Source organism: Hippoglossus hippoglossus, chromosome 4 (assembly GCF_009819705.1).
Source record: "Hippoglossus hippoglossus isolate fHipHip1 chromosome 4, fHipHip1.pri, whole genome shotgun sequence".
Classification (NCBI taxonomy): domain Eukaryota; kingdom Metazoa; phylum Chordata; class Actinopteri; order Pleuronectiformes; family Pleuronectidae; genus Hippoglossus; species Hippoglossus hippoglossus.
In genome coordinates, this window is record NC_047154.1 from 11,923,493 (window position 1) to 11,941,557 (window position 18,065).

An 18,065-nucleotide genomic window follows, 5' to 3' on the forward strand; every position below is an offset into this window, starting at 1 on the left:
ACATTTCCAATCAGTCATTTCACTTCTAGTTGTTCCAGCTCAGCGAAATGCTCATTCTTTCATTTGACCTGAGGCCTCCGAGGAAATCTGATGATATTTCTAAATTTGTCGCCGCCGTGCCGTTTGGGAAATGCACGGCAGGAGCTTTCTTATAATGTTGAATGTGCAATAATTTGTGTCTTCCCACCTCATGAATATTGTCTGAGCAGGATAATTTCAGCTGTTGCCTAATGGACGACATTCTATTCAACTTTTGCCTTTCAAAAAGTGTTTTTACACCATGTGCATTTAGGTTTGAATAGATTTTCTCTTCTAGTCTCGAGAGGCACTGGACCATTAAACCTAATCAACTACCCAGAAAGAAATGAAATGCAGGTGGATGAGCAGCATTTTCACATCAAGTACTTCTTAAAAAACATTTACCTCTCTTATTTAACTTGTTTAGTGTGTTGATTTATTTATTATTCATATTTTTCGGTACATGATTGTTTATTGTATCACATTGTGAGAGATTTCTTGTTTCTATGACCTAAGGATCTCAGCATCATTCTCCATCGGGAGGTTCACCTCAAAATTCTTGTCATGGCAGAGGGAGTGCAGCCAGTGAAACAGTCTGTCAGAGTTTGGAATGAAAACTTACAGACTCCCAGGATTCAATGGTGCATGGCTGACTACCCCTGGTGTTGTGATAACTGTAGATCCAGTGAGAGATGTGAGACCATATGTACAGAAGCAATCTTCTGTGATGGTACAGTAAGATCCGACAGGCGGAGGGTGAAGTCTTCTAGAAGGGCGTGTCCATCTGGCTGCCCTTTGCAGCAGGCGACACCACCCCGTAGCTCCTCCCCTGCCACCTCAGCCACTGCATGTGCACCTCTTTCTGGACCTGTCAAACACACACACACACACACACACACACACACACACACACACACACACACACACACACACAGTATTTTGACTGTTTTCAAATGAGAAATTGTTTTTTTATGCAATAAATTATCTTGTGTCATATGTTTACACAACAAAAATGACATAGTTAAAGCATTATTTTAAACCACTTAGTCGCTTTCTTGACAAGAGTTAGATGAGAAAATCAATACCATTCAATACAAGAACTACATCCTACATCCTACATCCTAGAGTATACAACCTACATCCTACAACCTAGAGTCTACATCCTACATCCTACAACCTAGAGTATACAACCTACAGTCTACAACCTACAACCTACAACCTACAACCCACATCCTTCATCCTACATCCTACAGCCTGCAGCCTACAGTCTACAACCTACATCCTTCATCCTTCATCCTACATCCTACATCCTACATCCTACATCCTATCCTATCAAACAGTTAAAATGGCAATTAGCTAGTATTGCAGGAGTTGTGTGCCAGGTCATTTCTGAGCTGGAAGCAGTAACTTCCTGCAGTCTTTATATTAACAGAGAAACTGCTCTCAATCCTATTCTCCAACTCTCACCGAGAGAGCAAATAGGTTTCCTCAAAAGTTCATCTATTTTCTAGAACTTTAAAAACATGGCCAACAGTCCCTATATATTGATAAGCAAAATCTTATCACCGAATCAAATTACTTATTCTCTTTGAGGAGAAGTTATTAGATTTTGTATTGAGTATTAAGTAAAGTATCATTTGGTTTGTTATTGTGAGCATCAGTGAAATGATGGAAGCGTCAGATATAAATTTCCCTTGGCGTCAGAAAAAATATTCTTTCATAAACCACAGCTGTAAATTCACTTTCATTTACTGAAGTATATAGATTTAGATCAAACTAATGAACTAATCCATTATAGTCTACGTAATAAGTCAGAGAAGTTCAGGTAACACCGTGCCGCCCTGAAGCACCAAACAGATGACCACGACTTAGCGTTATTTTGTAGTGAATGTAAAACACAATGGTGTTTCACTCAGACAGACTGGGGTCGGCCACACATTAATCATGGCGGTTAAGTCCTCGGGGTCCTCGGTGTCCCCCCCCTTACGCAATGAAGAGAAGAGAGGTGGCAAATTATTTCGCATTTGAACCTCCGACAACACTAACCCAGCCAGACCCATGCTGACATATGATCCGGGCACACAGGTTTATGATGCAGCAGAGAGCTGTAACTCTTCGGTGAGATTTGGTCCATGTGTTTAGATAGATGTTTGAGTGGTGTGTCTTGTACTGACCTCTTTGTTGAGAAAGCAATAGAGAATCGCTACAAGCAGCCCCTGTGAGAGAGATGAGTTTGAATCATTAACATTTCGGACTGGTCCACATCATTAAAAGGTGTAGAGATAACTTAAATGTCAGACACAAATGAGAACTGTTGGGCCGAAAAATAAGAATTAATAACAGGTCTATTATGTTTCGCTGCGGCAGGAAGCAAGAGTGGAATAAATAATAGTCTGGATTCATATCTCTGTAGTACACGGCTGTATGCCATGTATAATCTCAGTTTCTCTGCTGGATGAAATTAACCTTAGTGTTTCACCTCTTTTATAAATAAATCCTTTGTCCTATGCAGCATAATTGGCAGCTGAAGATGTAATACTCATTTAATCGCTCTGTGTCTAATTAATTTAAGTTATCAACAGGAGGGGGTACAGGAGCAAAATCCAATTTGTGGAGCTTAATATCAAACCGGCTTGTACCAGATGTGGCATGAAGAGGAGGAAACAGTTTGACTTTTCCATGTCTCTGGCAAATATAAACAGCAAGCAGCTGCCTTCACATTCCAGCAGCGCTAATCCCTTTCCTGCTTATTATAAATCATTTAATGAGAAAAAAAATCATAATATTTCGATAAAAAATTATTGAAAGACAATTCTTTTTTTTAGGAATTTAGCAGCAAGGTGAACCTGTGCTTGTCAGAGTTTCCCTTCCTTCTTGATCCGGTTCTGAAATTTCAAATCTCTTTGTTTCTAGAAACTACAAAACCACTTTGAATATCACAAAGATGTCACCAGCGATACAAACGACCACTTCCAACTCCACAAAGTCCGTGTGGTTCTTTCTTCAGAATAGACACAGTTACTTACACAATCTTTTCAAAGTCCTAATACTTATGATAATGTGGCACTGATTTGCCCTAAGATTTCTTTATTTGTGAAACCTTTACTTAAGTATAACATGACAAGATGCTCCACATTTAGCATATTAACACAGGCAACAGGCTGATCTTCAATATTCCCTTTCTAAAAGGACATGTAGCCTAAAGTTGGGACTTTATTCTCATAATATCAAAAAATGATTCTCGTAATATTAAGACTTACATTTTTTTCTTAACCCATAAATAGCCCTAATACCCAATCGTACAGATTTACTTTGGATTTACAGATAATTGGCAAGTCCAGCATTAACTAAGATAATGGAAAACATTACACCTTGTACACATCAGCATGTTTGCATAGCCTTTATACAAACAATGTCTGGTGTGAAGAGGATTTCAAGTTGAATGAGTCATTAATGCGTGGAACATGAAAGTGCAGACAGAACAGCTTATTTAGTCCAGTAATGTGAAGAATGGATTTATTCAAGATATTGTATGAATTGTATGAGTTGTTTTGAAAGACTGATATTCTCATTTGGCAGCGATGAGACGATCAATGAGGGGTTTATTGCAACATGCAGTGCACTAAAGAGATTACATTCTGGGTATTGGCAGGAGATAATGTGTATTTTCAGGGTATTTGAGCATGTGCCATATATTGCCGTGAGAATATTGAGTGTTGATGCTGTGCGGTCCACGCGTGTACCTGGAAGGATCCCATGCAGAGCTCGATACAGAGCCGCAGGTTAATACTGAAGTAGTCAGGCAGAAAATTGAAGAACATGTAGTGAGTCCCGAACAAAGGGATGAGGAGGAGGGTGGACTTAGTCAGGCGTCTGTTTCACAGAAGAAAAGAAGAACAACAAAAAGCAAGATGCTGGAGGTGAATGTACCTGAGGGAGATATTTATTGCACGTCTTGTCTGAATGCCTCTCTAGATAGCATCATGCCCACAGACACAATAATCACCAGATGTCAATCAAGAGGACACTCCAGTGTGTGCATCAGTGTGAACGCAGTGTTTTGTTTGTGAGCGGAGGAGAAGCAGCAGGTGCATGATTCTAAGTGGGGATATTAAAATGTGCATGTGTGTAGGGGAACATATTAAGTCAAGCATCGCTTAACTTACCTTTAGTATAACATCCAGCTATGCATGGTGTGCCTGAACACTTTCAGCCAATTAGTGAGCCTGTTTCAATTAGAAATTCTGATAAGCCTGTTGGGAAATGGAAAGGTAGACGTGGCCAGACTGACTAGTTGGTGGTTTAGCGGTGACTGAATGAATTATACATTTCCCACTGCGGTAGCAGCCGTTTTCACACAGCTCGCATCTATTCGACTGTCCAAATGTCCAAAGTATAATCGGCCCATCGGACTAAAGAAATGCTTGAGGAAAAGATTAAAGCTCCATTTGATAAAACAAAATCACAGTTGGTAATATCTGTTTAAAATCTTCTTCAAGTATCTTAGCATTCAAAACAAAACAATTACTTAAGTCAGAGATATTGCATCACTGCAGAGTTCAGTAACTGTTATTGTATCCACAGTGTCTGCAGCTAAAGGATTACCTGTACTGAGTGGAGTTGTTGAACTGGATCAGCCGAGGATTCAGCTTCTGTATCAGGATTCGGATGATGTTCATGAAGAGCATAAAATTGACCTGAAAAATGAAAAAAACAATGTTCAGCTTTAATGGGCTTAAGACCTTATCATTATGAATGTCGCTCACTCTATTAAATGTCATGGAACCAAAGTGGGCTGCCAACTGTGTAATTAGCCGTGACTGATGTGAGGAAAGTCTACGTCTCACAATTCTGGTATAAACAAAGGGTTTTCTTTTTTTAAATCCTTGCTCATAATCCATCTAAAAAAATTAAGTAAACAAATCATCTACATAACAATTTCTCATCTGCAGGGTGCATAATTGAAGGTCCATGGCTTGAATTATTTGGTTTGTTTCGGCACAATGGAGGCATTTACCGCTATAGACACAACAATTGGTCCCTTGATGATCCACCAATAGGGCGACTCCTCATTGATGTCCCAACATCTGTGTGGAAACACATTTCGCAAAAAGCACTTCAATCAGTCTGCGCATGTTCTCGTCCAGGGAGATGGACGAAGACTTCAGCTGACGAGGGGAAGAAAATCTATCTCCTGACTAGCAACAAATAGTGGTGAGCACAAAATGAGTGCAAATGAATGTACATATAGAGCACATAGGGTAAGTATATTCCACACCAAACAGCTGTAGCATAGCATAGCATAGCATAGCATAGCATAGCATAGCATAAAATAATAGATAAGATAAGATTAGGTAAGGTAAGGTAAGATAAGGTAAGATAACAAAAGATAAGTTAAGATAAAATAGGGTAAGATAAGGTAAGGGGATGACAGTAAAACATTTTAACACATAAATAAGTAAAACATGCAATATAAAAGAAATGTAAAAATATGTCTGCTTTCTGTTTTGTTTCCTGTTTATCACATTGTAAAAAAAAAAACTCCTTTTGAACTTTCTCGTTGTTGCACTCTGAGCCATGCTGCTGACTGTGTAACCCTCTGCAGAGCTAATAATTAAACCTCTAAGACAACTCCGGTCTGAGAAACTCATTATTTCAAATCTCATGATAAATTTCCCACGACAGGAATCTTTGGCACTTACAAATCTGTTGCAGTGTTCTGAATATGTTTAGGCCTATAACAAATAGTTGTGCGCGTGGACATGATTGAAAAGTTTATGTAAGTTTAAACAAACTCTGTGTCCTCGAAATACAGCCTGGATCCAATCCACAGGAGGTTGAAGAGCAGAGGTACGCCTGTGGTACGACAGAAAACCAAAGCTGATGTCAGTGAGGCGCAATCAATACGCACTGAGTTGGCTGAATCATGATCAGACAGACATCGGAGTGAGAGCCTGTCAACTTCTCTAATATCTGCATTGATCCGTGCAGCAACAACTCAAAGTAAAACCAATAATTCAGAGGCTGAAGCAGTAAACATGCAAAAAATGTGGGAAATCTTATCAGCGTGAACACCACTGAGGCAAATACCTGCACATTCACTGTACTCAGTAAGTCAAATAGAAATGAGTGGCTGCTACTGTTTCAAACTGTTTCATTTAATTCAAAATCTTAAGAAATCAACTTGAACATCGTTGACAAAACATTCAACCCACAAACTTAATCAAATAAAAAATAAGGGGCCACCACAGTGATGTGATCTCAGATTCAGCAAGTCTGGTTTAATTACACTTGATGCCACTGAGCCAGGAGACTTCCTGTGTCTAATAATGTAATAAGCTGAGCATGTTGGTCTGTGGTCTGTCTGCCTGTCTGTTGTCTCTGATGTGAAAAACAACACAACCCTAAAATGGACAGAAACTATTTTACTGTTTTGATCAATATGTCTGAACTCAGTCATCTGATTCTGAAAAATGATGCGTAATCAAATGTCAGTGGTTGTTTGGCTCTTAGTTTGTAATCTTCGCCTCTTTGGCAAAAATAAATCCAGGTGAAATGCATGTAGCCGTACTGGAGCCGTGGTTGTAGAGATGGTTATGTCGTCCGATTTGTTTCAGCCAGAAATATCTCAACAACTGTGGGATGAGTCACCAGGAAATCATGTACAGACCAAATGGCACTCACTCTGACAGGACCCATTGGTTTGTGAGCTGCTGTTTTGACATTTTGTCCAGCGCCATCTTGTTTTTATTAAACCAAAAGTAGCCACATTTGGAGGAGTGGGGGGGGGGGGGGGGAACCTGACTGAGCGCTCAAGGACACTGCATGTCCACCTACATCTTCACCCTCAGGATGATAGTAGCTGTAAATCACACAGTATCCATGCCCCTTATTGTCTTCTTAACTTTAAACATGATCATAATGTACAAAATGAACATCATACTGTATTTTTATAGTCAAGAGGAAAAATCCAAATGACTTTAGCCATCATGACTCTTCCTGTAGCACCACCAGATTTCGAAAGATTTGACTGCACCTCATTTAAAATTGATGACATTGAGTATATGAATTGTAAATCTTCCACACCAGTGGCAGCACATGTATTTATGCGCTCCAAGAATAATAACTCCAGGGCTCCAGGACATCAGATTATAGGGACTGCATGTCAACGTTTCTCACCCCATCCCAGCAGGCCGAAGCCCCACAGGCAGCGCCGGCTTTGATAGAAGGAGGAGAGCAGCAGGGAGTTTAGGTAGAGCGCCTCCACCAGGAGCCAGAAAAAATTTGCCATTACACAGTAGTGACAGAAGACCACAGAGGCCTTACAGGCGAACTGGAAGGAAAGATATAAGGAAAGAGAAAGAATTGCAAGTAGGGGTTAGTATGAACGAGGAGCCGTGCAGGCATTATATGACGAGGGCATAAATATGAGAACAATGAAATCTGCTCATACTTTCCCGAATTGAGCAAAGACCCTGTTATCCTCAACATCATTGACTTACTGTGGAAAGAGTGCAGTGGTTGATGTCATCACTTGAGAATAGTGTAGCATCCTTTATGAACACCCCCGCAGATTTAAGGATAAAGGTAATAAAAAGCTGGATGTGAATGAGGTTCCTGGCACAGCGAAGCCTCCTGTTGGAACAAAACAACATCAAAATGCCATAATAAAGCCAGGCACAGAGTTTCTGTGAAAGCAAACTTCGGCCTGCTGCCTGTAGCTGCCTGTGCGTCTTTTCTCTGGACAACGTGAATTCATTATCAATCTGTTCCTACCTGAAGAGCAACAGGATCAACACGGCCACAGTCAGCACCACGAGGGAAACGCTGTAGCCGACGGTGTAGATCAGCTTCACAGTGGCAAAGTATGACTCCTCAGTCTGAAAGGAGAGTTTGCTTAAGACTTTATACCCAGAAATAAAAATCAAAGCTGTTAAAAAATTCATAATGTTTAAAAATGAGCGGAAACTGCAGATGGGTTTAGAACTACCACTGAATCAATGCAAAGCTACAACGCTGCTTCTCTGACATCAGCACTTGTTATTAATGTCTTTCCACCAGAGCCAGTGGACAACTTAAAAGCTCGTTTTTTAAACTCAGGACAAAAGTAGCTTTATTCATGATCCTCGTCCAAAAACGTACATCAATAGGATTAAGCACCATCCTCTCTTTGTGGAACAAAATAAATTAGGCAATTACCTGAAGCATTTTCAGATGCATTGCCTTCATGTCTGAATAGATTTTCTCTTTTTAGAGTTGTGAGGCAATGAACCATTAAACTTATATGAAATACTTTCTGATATTTGAAAGTCAACTACCCGGAAAGAAGGAACTGCAGGTGTTTAGCAGCACTTTCACATCAGTACAGTCTGACACAAGCTCCTCTTCAAACATGGTACATTTATCTTTCTTATTTGGCTTGTTTAGTCTGTAGATTTTTTTAATAATTCAATTTGTTTTTAATCTTTGGTAAATAACAGTGTTTTGTATGCAACACCAGAGGTTCACACCAAAATTAAGAACACAAATAAATAAAGTGAACAGCATAAGGAACATTATGATAATAATATGACTAGGAATAACATGCATGCATCATATATCAAAGGAGACATATTTGGTTCCTATTAATGTTAACTTTTTAAATTTGGGTACTGGAAGATGTTTTCATGCTCTAATGTTCAGAAAACACTTTCCTCAGACTGTCCATCGCTGCTGCTCCTCCTCTCAGCCTCTGTCTGAAACACTAGCTCCTGTCTCTTTGACACTTTAACTTCCTGATGCAAATAACGGACTTACTGTACATATTGCACAATCCCTCCCCTGATGCTTATAGTATTTTTTATTTTAAATATTTTATATGTATACTTGCCCGAATGGATCCACAGCAAATCCCTTGTATGTGTAAACCTACTTGGCAATAAAACCAGATTCTGGCCTGTTAAAGCGCGCTCTTATTAAATGTCGAGCTCCGCTCTCACTTAACCTGGATTTGTAAGAGGGCGTGCCCGCTAGTCTTGCGTTATGCAAATGTGGGGCACTGTGATGTCACATGACTTCATGATTCACAGGAAGTATCGGCTGAACTACTAACAAGGTGTTAACAGGAATCATGAGCAGTGTTTTCTGTGAGGAAGAGGAGCTCCCTTCACCTTAAGGCTTTGTAACTGTGCAGAACTTTTAAATACACAAAAAACCTCAACACACGAGAGGATAGAAAAACTGAAAAGGCGTAGATCGCTCCTTTAATTACCACCAGAAGCAACCACTTATTCTACAGGCCTATCAGTCTGTATGATATAAGTTCTAAAAAAAGATCTTTAAGTGCCACTGTACTCCTACTTGTCTCTGTTGTTCATCTCGCTTGTGAAGTTTAAACCGAGGTGTTTTCTCCTTCTTTGAAGTAGTGTTGTTCTCTGGAGCTGAAACAGAGCGTTTTCTCCTTAACTCGTCTCCTCCTGCCTCTCCTGCTGTGTCTAGTTCGTTCTCCCTGACCTCTGCTCTCTCATTCCCCACGTCTGACCTCCGGATCCACCCTGCCCAAGCAACTCTCACCTCAGGCAAGTCATCATCCACGCTGCAGGCGACGTGGTACGGTGGGAAGGGCCCGGACCAACCTCGACTGGTGCAGTTACGACTCACTGAACCTGAGGTGAAAGGTGAAGAGATCAAGAATTCAACTCGGCCATAAAGCAGTGAACTTCAGATTAGAGTCACTACAGAGTAGAAATATATTCAGGTGAAATGCATGTAGTCGTACTGGAGCCGTGGTTGTAGAGATGGTTATGATGTCCCACCAATTTGTTTCAGCCAGAAATATCTCAAGAACTGTGGGATGAGTCACCATGAAATCATGTACAGACCAAATGGCACTCACTCTGACAGGACCCATTGGTTTGTGAGATTTTAGACTTCATGGACTTCTTTTTGCAACCTGAGTCGCCCTCTGTTGGTCATTTGAGAGAACACAGGTTTCAAACACTTCCACATTGGCTTCACTTTCCAGGCCCAGAGCCTCTATGTCCATTTTAATATAGTCTATATTAGACTAGAGGAAAAATCCAAATGACTTTGGCCATTATGACTTCGAAAGATTTAACTACATCTCTATAATATCACAGCTATCAATGATTTATTAACACAAAGCTTTAAACTGAAGTTAATGGTTCCCAGATGTACCTTAAGCATGAGGTTTGCATTTGTGATTTATTGGTGAAATATCTCAGCAGATATTGATGTACTGCCGTGAAATCTTGCTCAGACATTGATGGTCCCCAGAGGATCAATCATTTCCTCTAGCGCTACCATGAGGCTGGCGTGAGGTTTTGAGTGAATTGTCTCAAAAACAACTGGATGGAACTCCATAAAACATTTCGTTCGCACATTCATTTTCCTTTCAGGATGAATCTGTCGACATCCACCCCCACAGTGTGACCCTTCAGTCACCTGTGTTGTTTCCGAAGAGGGAGAAGACAGCAGGACAACCTCTGTGGACCGTGTCTCCAATGACTGCGTGAGGCCAGCAGACGACTGCATCCCAGAATGGAAGACAACCTTTTCGGAAGAGGAAAATGAAATTTAAACAAGTTAAATATTTGTCGGCCTGGGATTTGACCAGACTGGAGAATCCATTACCACCAATTTATACACTGTTGCCAGAAAAGCACAGTTGCACACAGTTTCTAATGGAGACAGAAACACTAGCCATACACAAAGCTATAACATCTGCCTCTGAACTACATTAAGACAAGAATGTGGGAGTGCTGCAGGTCACGAGAGGGACCCTCATCTTGAGATAGAGCCCAGAGCTAAATCCCTATGTAACGATCACAAATAGTCTCCTCTACAGATGCACCACCACGATAAATCACTTTCCACTTTGAGATGCCGGCGAGAATCTGCCCTGATTCCCTGTGAAGCCTTGATTCCTGCTCAGACTTAATGTGAACATTTTCTACCAGCGCAGGGGGAGTTTACAATTGGTTACACACCTTCCTGGCTCCTGTTGACCTGCGCTGCAACGAATTGAAGGCAGTGACGCTCCTCTCTCTCCAGCTGGAATATGAACTCACACTCTGGATGCAGGCTCGATAAAGCCTGGAGGTAGAAAAGAAGGAAGGACAGAGGGAGGGAATCCTCTATTAGATAATATACAGGCATTTAAACAGAGGATGTGGAGACCACCCAGTCTGTAAATACATGAGAGGGTCTTTAATCTGTGTGAAAAAAAAGCCTGCAGTTTATGAAGGACAGTGAATTTTCAGCAGGAAATGCTTTCCCACTAAAACCCTTTTGGCTAAATGCACCTATTTCCGTCGGTGGTATTAAGCAAAACAATCTCTCAGTTTACTGCAGAGTGGAAGCTCGGAAAATACATTTAATGAGTTCATCCCTGGGGGACATGTGATTTTCTCAACGCTGCCCTCCCTCCACTTAGTGCTGCTCAGAGATTCTCGTACTGTCTGCTGCTGTTCATCCCCGATGTCAAATAAAAAACAGAATAAGTGGATTTGCATTTGACTCTGGTACTGACACTTATCTCTACAAAAAACGGAAAACATCTTGTTTCTAAGAAAGAAATGTGATAAGATGTTGGAGGCTAACAGGAAGCAGGCGGATGGAAAAAAGACGGCTAAAAGGACCATGTGTTATCCATCCATCCAATATCTACACAGCGCTTCCTGTAAGGGTCATGGGGGGGGGGGAGTCTTTAATCAACCTGATCCCAATCTGCAAGTCTTTGGACTGTGAAATATTGAAATGGTTATGAGGTCATATTATTGTCCTTGCCAATGAATAAACATTCAAGTTTTGTGCTGTATGAGTTACAACGAATGGTTCTTAGACATTGCAGCTGATACGTCAGATGTTGTCGGCTGTGAGAGCTGTAGAGGAGTGACAGTTTAAAACAAAGATTGTGTTTTGATCTTAGTGTGACAGAAGCATTCCTCATCTACTTCAGCTTCAATGCACAGTCTGGATATGAATATAAAATATAGAATGTGTGTTTGGCAGAGTGAGTAATATCTATTGGGTATTGAGGGATTTCCAGATTATACAGGTTTGCTGATGTTAAAAAAGGGTTGAAATGGAATTAGATTAATTCATTTTACGACAAAAAAAAACTAAAATCTCAATTTATTAAATTTTTCTAGAAGGGGTTGTTTTTCTATACGTACTGAGGAGACTGGCTGTGAGTGGAGGATGGGCCACGGCACTATAGGTTAAATTCAAGTTGTTTCTGTTTCCCAGTGAACTGAAGTCTGACTTTGACAACATACTGCAACTGTGTGTTTCCTGATAAAATGTCATGCATTGTATCACCAATGAAGTATCTTTGGTTTCAGAAATTGAACATTCAACAAAACACCACAGGACTGCAGTCAGTCTTACAATGAAGTGCTACTGATCGACACCCTGCACAGATTTAGTTATGAGCTCCATCTCGCTAGGAAAAGACCAGAAAGGAAACACATCTCTTTGTGACAGGATGGAACCAAAGTCAGAATGAAACAAAACCTCAGAAGCCAAATTCCCCAGTGGACCACAAACCCCCCCTCTGGTCCGGCTTTCCCGGTCTCAATCCAATAGGACGAACTGGTTGTGTGTTGCAAACGTTTCCTTAAAAAACATCTATGAATTATTCTGATGAGGAAACATCTGCACACGTACCAATCCACCTGGAGCCATATGAGAAATAGAAGAGCACAAGCAAAAGAAAAAAAATATGATGGAGTGAATTCATTGGTTCTCTTATTATAAAACCAAGGATACAGATTTAAAATTGAACAAGAACCAACGCAGACAAATATCCAGTCATATGTTGATAAGGAGCAAACAGGCGGAGGATTTGAATTCATAACACACTGAATCTAATCAGGATTAATGTAACTGGAAATTCATTTGAATATAGATTTGCCATGTGTGAAATTGTTGTACTTCTATCTTAGGGAGGACAAAACTTTTTGCATAATGCATTTGCCAGCCCCTTACCTTAACCTTAACCATCACAACTAAATGTCTAACCCTAACCTAAACCTAATCCTCGCCCTATAACCTTAGAACCAAGTCTTAACCATCAAAGAAGCCTTTGAAAAATTGAGGACAGGCAAAATGTCCTCACTTTCCAGAAGTGTCCTCATTATGCTCAAAATGGTCAAGTACAAGTACAAGTACACACACACACACTGTTGTGTCTCCATGGCTTCAGAGGCCTCACTTACTAACATTTGAATTAAACGACTATGGCCTCAATAAGGAACATTTGAAGCGTTTTTAACACATCCAGTCTCCTTGTGCCCGTGACCCTCGGAGCTGCGTCTTAACCAGGACATAACCTTACCCTTAAGCCTAGTGACGACCTGCCTAATGTTAACCTTAACCCTAACCTAAACCTAAAACATGACTTCACCTCTTAATTTAATGATCAACGTTATGGATAAACGTATAGATTTTTGTCTCCCCATTATGTGACTGTAAACAGATTTAGGCTCCCCTCAACATGAGTAATACCTGGACTACAAAAACACACACACCAAAAAAATGTTTGCTCTTCTATTTTAGCGAGGACACTCATTTTCCTAGTGCATTTCCTAGCCTCCTTCCCTTACCTTAACCATCACTAATCTCCTAACCCTAACCGACACCTAACCCTAACCCTAACCGACACCTAACCCTAACCCAACCACAATTCCCATCTTACCACTAACCTTGACCAGGAGCTCAAAACGTTTTTCCTCATTAGGACCAGGCTTTGGTCCCCATGAGGTCCACTGGTTCTGACAAGTTCAGTGTTTATGAAGGAAAGAGTCCTAGAGAGGTAACAAGAAAGAGCATGCGCACTGTCGCACACACACACACACACACACACACACACACACACACACACACACACACACACACTCAGATAATCAGGTTCTTGGAGAACAATAAAACCACACTGGAAACGGTGACAAAAACACCTGGAGAATGAACACAACACAGTAAAACTAATTGGAACTCAACACAATTATCCTGACAGTTGTTGGACAGAGAAAGCAAAATCAAGCACCCACCCAGCCGCGCATTTACTTTACACAAGTAGTTAGAAATATGCAAGCTCTTAGCACCATCTCTCCCTGCATTCATGAACGCACACGTCAGAAACAACCTCAGGAAATCACTACCAGTCCTCTTTGTTCCTAATGCAATGCTAATAATCTAATGACAGGTGTTACTGTGCAATTTACTCAGCAATTACTGCTCCTCCTCTTCAAAGGCAGACGAGGGACGTACGAAAACAAAAACAAAAAAAACACAGTCTATACCTTGACTCCTGCAGGGAAACTGGATTCAGACAATCAGAGATTGCAGTTATTGTGCTTCAGAGCGAGGAGATGGATACTGTTTTGTATATGTGTGTCACTGCTGAGCATTGAGTTACCATAGAGCAGATGCACTTGTGTTACCATAAAGTACAGAAGACAAAAGCATGCATGTTTGCAGCCATGTGCCGCACATGTCCCCCCCCCCAGAGGAGACACTCTGATCCTACATGAGAACGTCGTGCAGATGAGAGGATTCAAGCAAAGCGTCAAATGGCAAAGGGTGAGGTGCAAAGTGAGTCAAGACTTGGTACTTATGATCCCCAACGGTGCATGCCGTGCTTTTCAGCTGCAGGTTGGGATAAAGGGAGGCACTCTGCTGCATTTAAGAAATAGGAAAAGAGATGGAGATGGATGGAAGCTGGGGGGGGGGATGCATAAGGTAAACCTGGATAATGTGAGCCATGGAAAACTAAATGAGAAGTCCAGCCTCCACACAGCCAGGGCAGCATGCAGCCTGCTGTAAAAATGTGCTCTGAGAGGTGAGGCCCATTATCCACTAACAACCCAAAAAAGGGGCCATCGGGCTGCAGGGGCTCACTTTGCAGATGTCGCCTTCTATTTTCAACAGCGAACGATGTGCACTTTCACAACGCAGCCACGCTTCTCCAGCACAGGATGAAATATATAAAACATGTTCAGTCGATCGGAACGAGAGCGAAAACACAGCCAGTCTCTGGAGTTTGTAAATGAGAGACATTTTGTGACTTTTTGTCAAATGCACTCATTCGCTGTAGAGCCGAAAGATACATGAGAGCTTCAAGAATCATCGTAAGTGTATGCCATGTATATGAAGCTGGAGCGAGAGGATGTTAGCTTAGCTTAGCATAAAGATGGAAAAGAGGAGGTAAAGTCTGGATCGGTGCAAAGCTAATGAAATCGAACATTTTATATCCTGTTTGTTACTGCACCAGGTCAAGGACTGTATCTAAAGAGGGACAACATGACAGCTAACCAAAAGTGAAGCCAAAGCGTCTCCATTGCCCCCTGGTGGCTGGCTGCAGTATAGGACATAAATCCTGCCTCGTCCATGTTAGTAGATGGGACATGGACAAAACTAAAAAGTCAAAATACACATCAAACAAGTTTTTCAAGAAGATGTTTCTGTCATTTTAGGTAGTTCTCATCAAACTGATGTTTGCTGAAGTGTTTATTTTTCTGGTAAGTTCGGTTTTAATTAGTTACTAACCCTAACCCTGCTATAAAAACATCATGATTGACAGCTGAGACTCACTCCCTCACTCTTTGCTCCAACGCTTGTATCAATAACGCAGCTCCATTCCCCAATCGCTGCTGTGCACTTTCACTCCAAGCTTTAATTACTCTCGCCACTGTGTTTGAGTTTTCATTTCTGTTTGTCTGTTTGTCTGTTAGCAGGATTATGGAAAAACTACTTAACTGGGGGAGCATATTTGATTAAGGCGGCAGATCAAGGATTTTTTTTCTTTCTTTGACATTGCAAGAATTTATTTATATATTTTGGGGCATTTTTGTGAATTCTTATGGAAACAATTCATGCATGTTAATGAAAAACCAGGTATATATAGGGGACTGATATTGAGGGTGTGCTATTTGGTGCAGCTTGATAGATTGATAGATTCTAGTTTTGCATATTTTTTCAAACAAATGAAATACAATTAACGATAATCAAAGATGACAGCAGGCCGACCTTCAAATAGAACCATGTCGTATGTTGTGTTTTCAAATTGTTTAAAAGAATATAAATTGTGGTTTTATTGTAGAGTTGTATACTTCATGTTCAGTGTTTCTAACTTGTATTGTTTAACCAGCTGTTTTCCTATTTTCAGTCTTTATCCTGGGAGAAGCTAAAAGGCTGCTGGACAACCAAACTTCTGAAGTTGACTGTAGTGAAACAAAGCGTCTTTCCAAAACCGTCAAACTAATAGAGCTGACATAAATAACTTCACAAAAATAAATAAAATAAAACAAAAACAGTAAGCGGTCCATTTGCTGACAGCTTACAGAGTGAATTTTGTTTTTCTGAGTAAGATGCATGTTTCGATTATAAATAAGCCAAAAATGATGACATTATTTTCCTCTTTTCATTTTTCTATCTTTCTTTGTGTTGTCTCTCGGGTTCAGGTTATCTAAACAATCAGAAGACTAGAGGCATATTTTTGAAATGATTATGTTATGTCGTGTGTGTGTGTGCGTGTGTTATGGGCCGATTCTCTGTGGTTCTGAGCAGTGACAGAATAGAATGGACAGAATGAAGTGGAACACTGTGATGAGGGTCTGCCCTGTTCCCATTCTCACTGTGCCACAGTGATCTTCACACCACCCGTTCGCGCTGAGTGCGTGTGCGTGTGTGTGTGTGTGTGTGTGTGTGTGTGTACAGTATGCATAAGCCTTCTCACATCCCTTGCCATCCTACTACAATCATCTTTTTCTCCTCCTCTACACCATGTTTCCTGGAAGTCAACTTATGCGATATACATTCACACTCTCATGCACAACTACACACACACACACATCATAAACAATTATTTTTGCAATGAACTACATCTACTCATATGTACAGAACAAAACACTAAGCAGCCCTACGTTTAACTTGAAAAATGACTTGTTTCTTCAATTTCTCTTTCTTGCTCGTGTGTGTGCATGAGTGTGAATGTACACATCGTTTTGTGTAGTTTTATCTTCCATAAATGGTTTTAAATCAATCTCACATTTCATAGGCTCCTTTTTGCATAATGTTTTATATGTGACGACATTAAACACTGTTTTACACACATGTAGCAAAACCTTTCTATCCACACAGACACACGCACACATCTCCAAAATAAACAATGAAACAAACATTAGTGACAAAAAAAAAAGGGTAAACTACCAGAAGAATTTGAAAAGTGTCCGTCGTAGTTTCCAACAGCCCAATGTGAACAATTCAAAAGTCTTGTGTAGAAGACATGAGGGTTTTCACATTTTGAACCAGAACGGAGGCTGAAGTCAGATTTCTTTACATTTTGCTGCATGCAGTATATTTGTGTGTATATTTACATATACTTTATGCATTTATGATATATATACAATACGCACAGGCACAGATACACACACCCACACCCTGTCCTTTCCTTCAAAATAAATCTGCTCCACGTTGATGTTGATTTAATGTAAAAGCTGCTAAACCTTTACACTCATAAAAGTCACGAACACACGTGCAGACACCACTGAGTGTACTGCAGTGTTCGTATTAAAATGACCATCTTCTTCACATTCAGACAGTGCATACATGACATGCTGCTGCAGACACATTTACTCTAGATCACGGTGAAGAGCCCAACTCTAATCTTTCACACACGCTGAGGAATATAATGAGCAAAAGAAAGAGCAGCAGATCAATCTGTGTCTGTTTTGTGCGTTTTGATTGTTTTCCATCATTTTTGCACAAAAAGATTCAGAATTGTAATTTTTCCCAGATAATGTAGCTGTGATTAGAGTAAAAGTAATGCACTTACAGTTGGAGCCAAACACAGAGTGAGAAACATCCCTGTGATGAGGAGACAGGTCATGTTGATGGTGCAGTGCCCTCCGCTCCCTCCAGTGTGGTGCCTCCCCCAGTCAGACTGCATCACTCTGCACACTCCAGCAGGACGGGATGCTGAGCCCCTCTCTCTCTCCAGGTGAGAATAAACACATCTCACCCAGCATCACAGTCATAATAAGGCA

The 18,065-nt window shown here is 40.7% G+C and overlaps 1 protein-coding gene across 1 annotated transcript; it reads right to left on the bottom strand.

Annotated features, from left to right (window-relative positions):
- Positions 1 to 204: 204 nt before the first annotated feature.
- Positions 205 to 17,981, bottom strand: ghrhrl (growth hormone releasing hormone receptor, like). The gene is made up of 13 exons (XM_034582663.1): positions 17,855 to 17,981; positions 11,007 to 11,112; positions 10,462 to 10,569; positions 9,571 to 9,662; positions 7,795 to 7,898; positions 7,521 to 7,653; positions 7,198 to 7,351; positions 5,814 to 5,874; positions 5,036 to 5,105; positions 4,624 to 4,715; positions 3,762 to 3,891; positions 2,193 to 2,234; positions 205 to 886 (listed from the first exon to the last, which is right to left on the bottom strand). The coding sequence occupies exons 1-13, from the start codon at positions 17,966 to 17,968 to the stop codon at positions 785 to 787; spliced, it is 1,308 nt and encodes a 435-aa protein (XP_034438554.1). The 5' UTR covers positions 17,969 to 17,981; the 3' UTR covers positions 205 to 784.
- Positions 17,982 to 18,065: the final 84 nt, after the last annotated feature.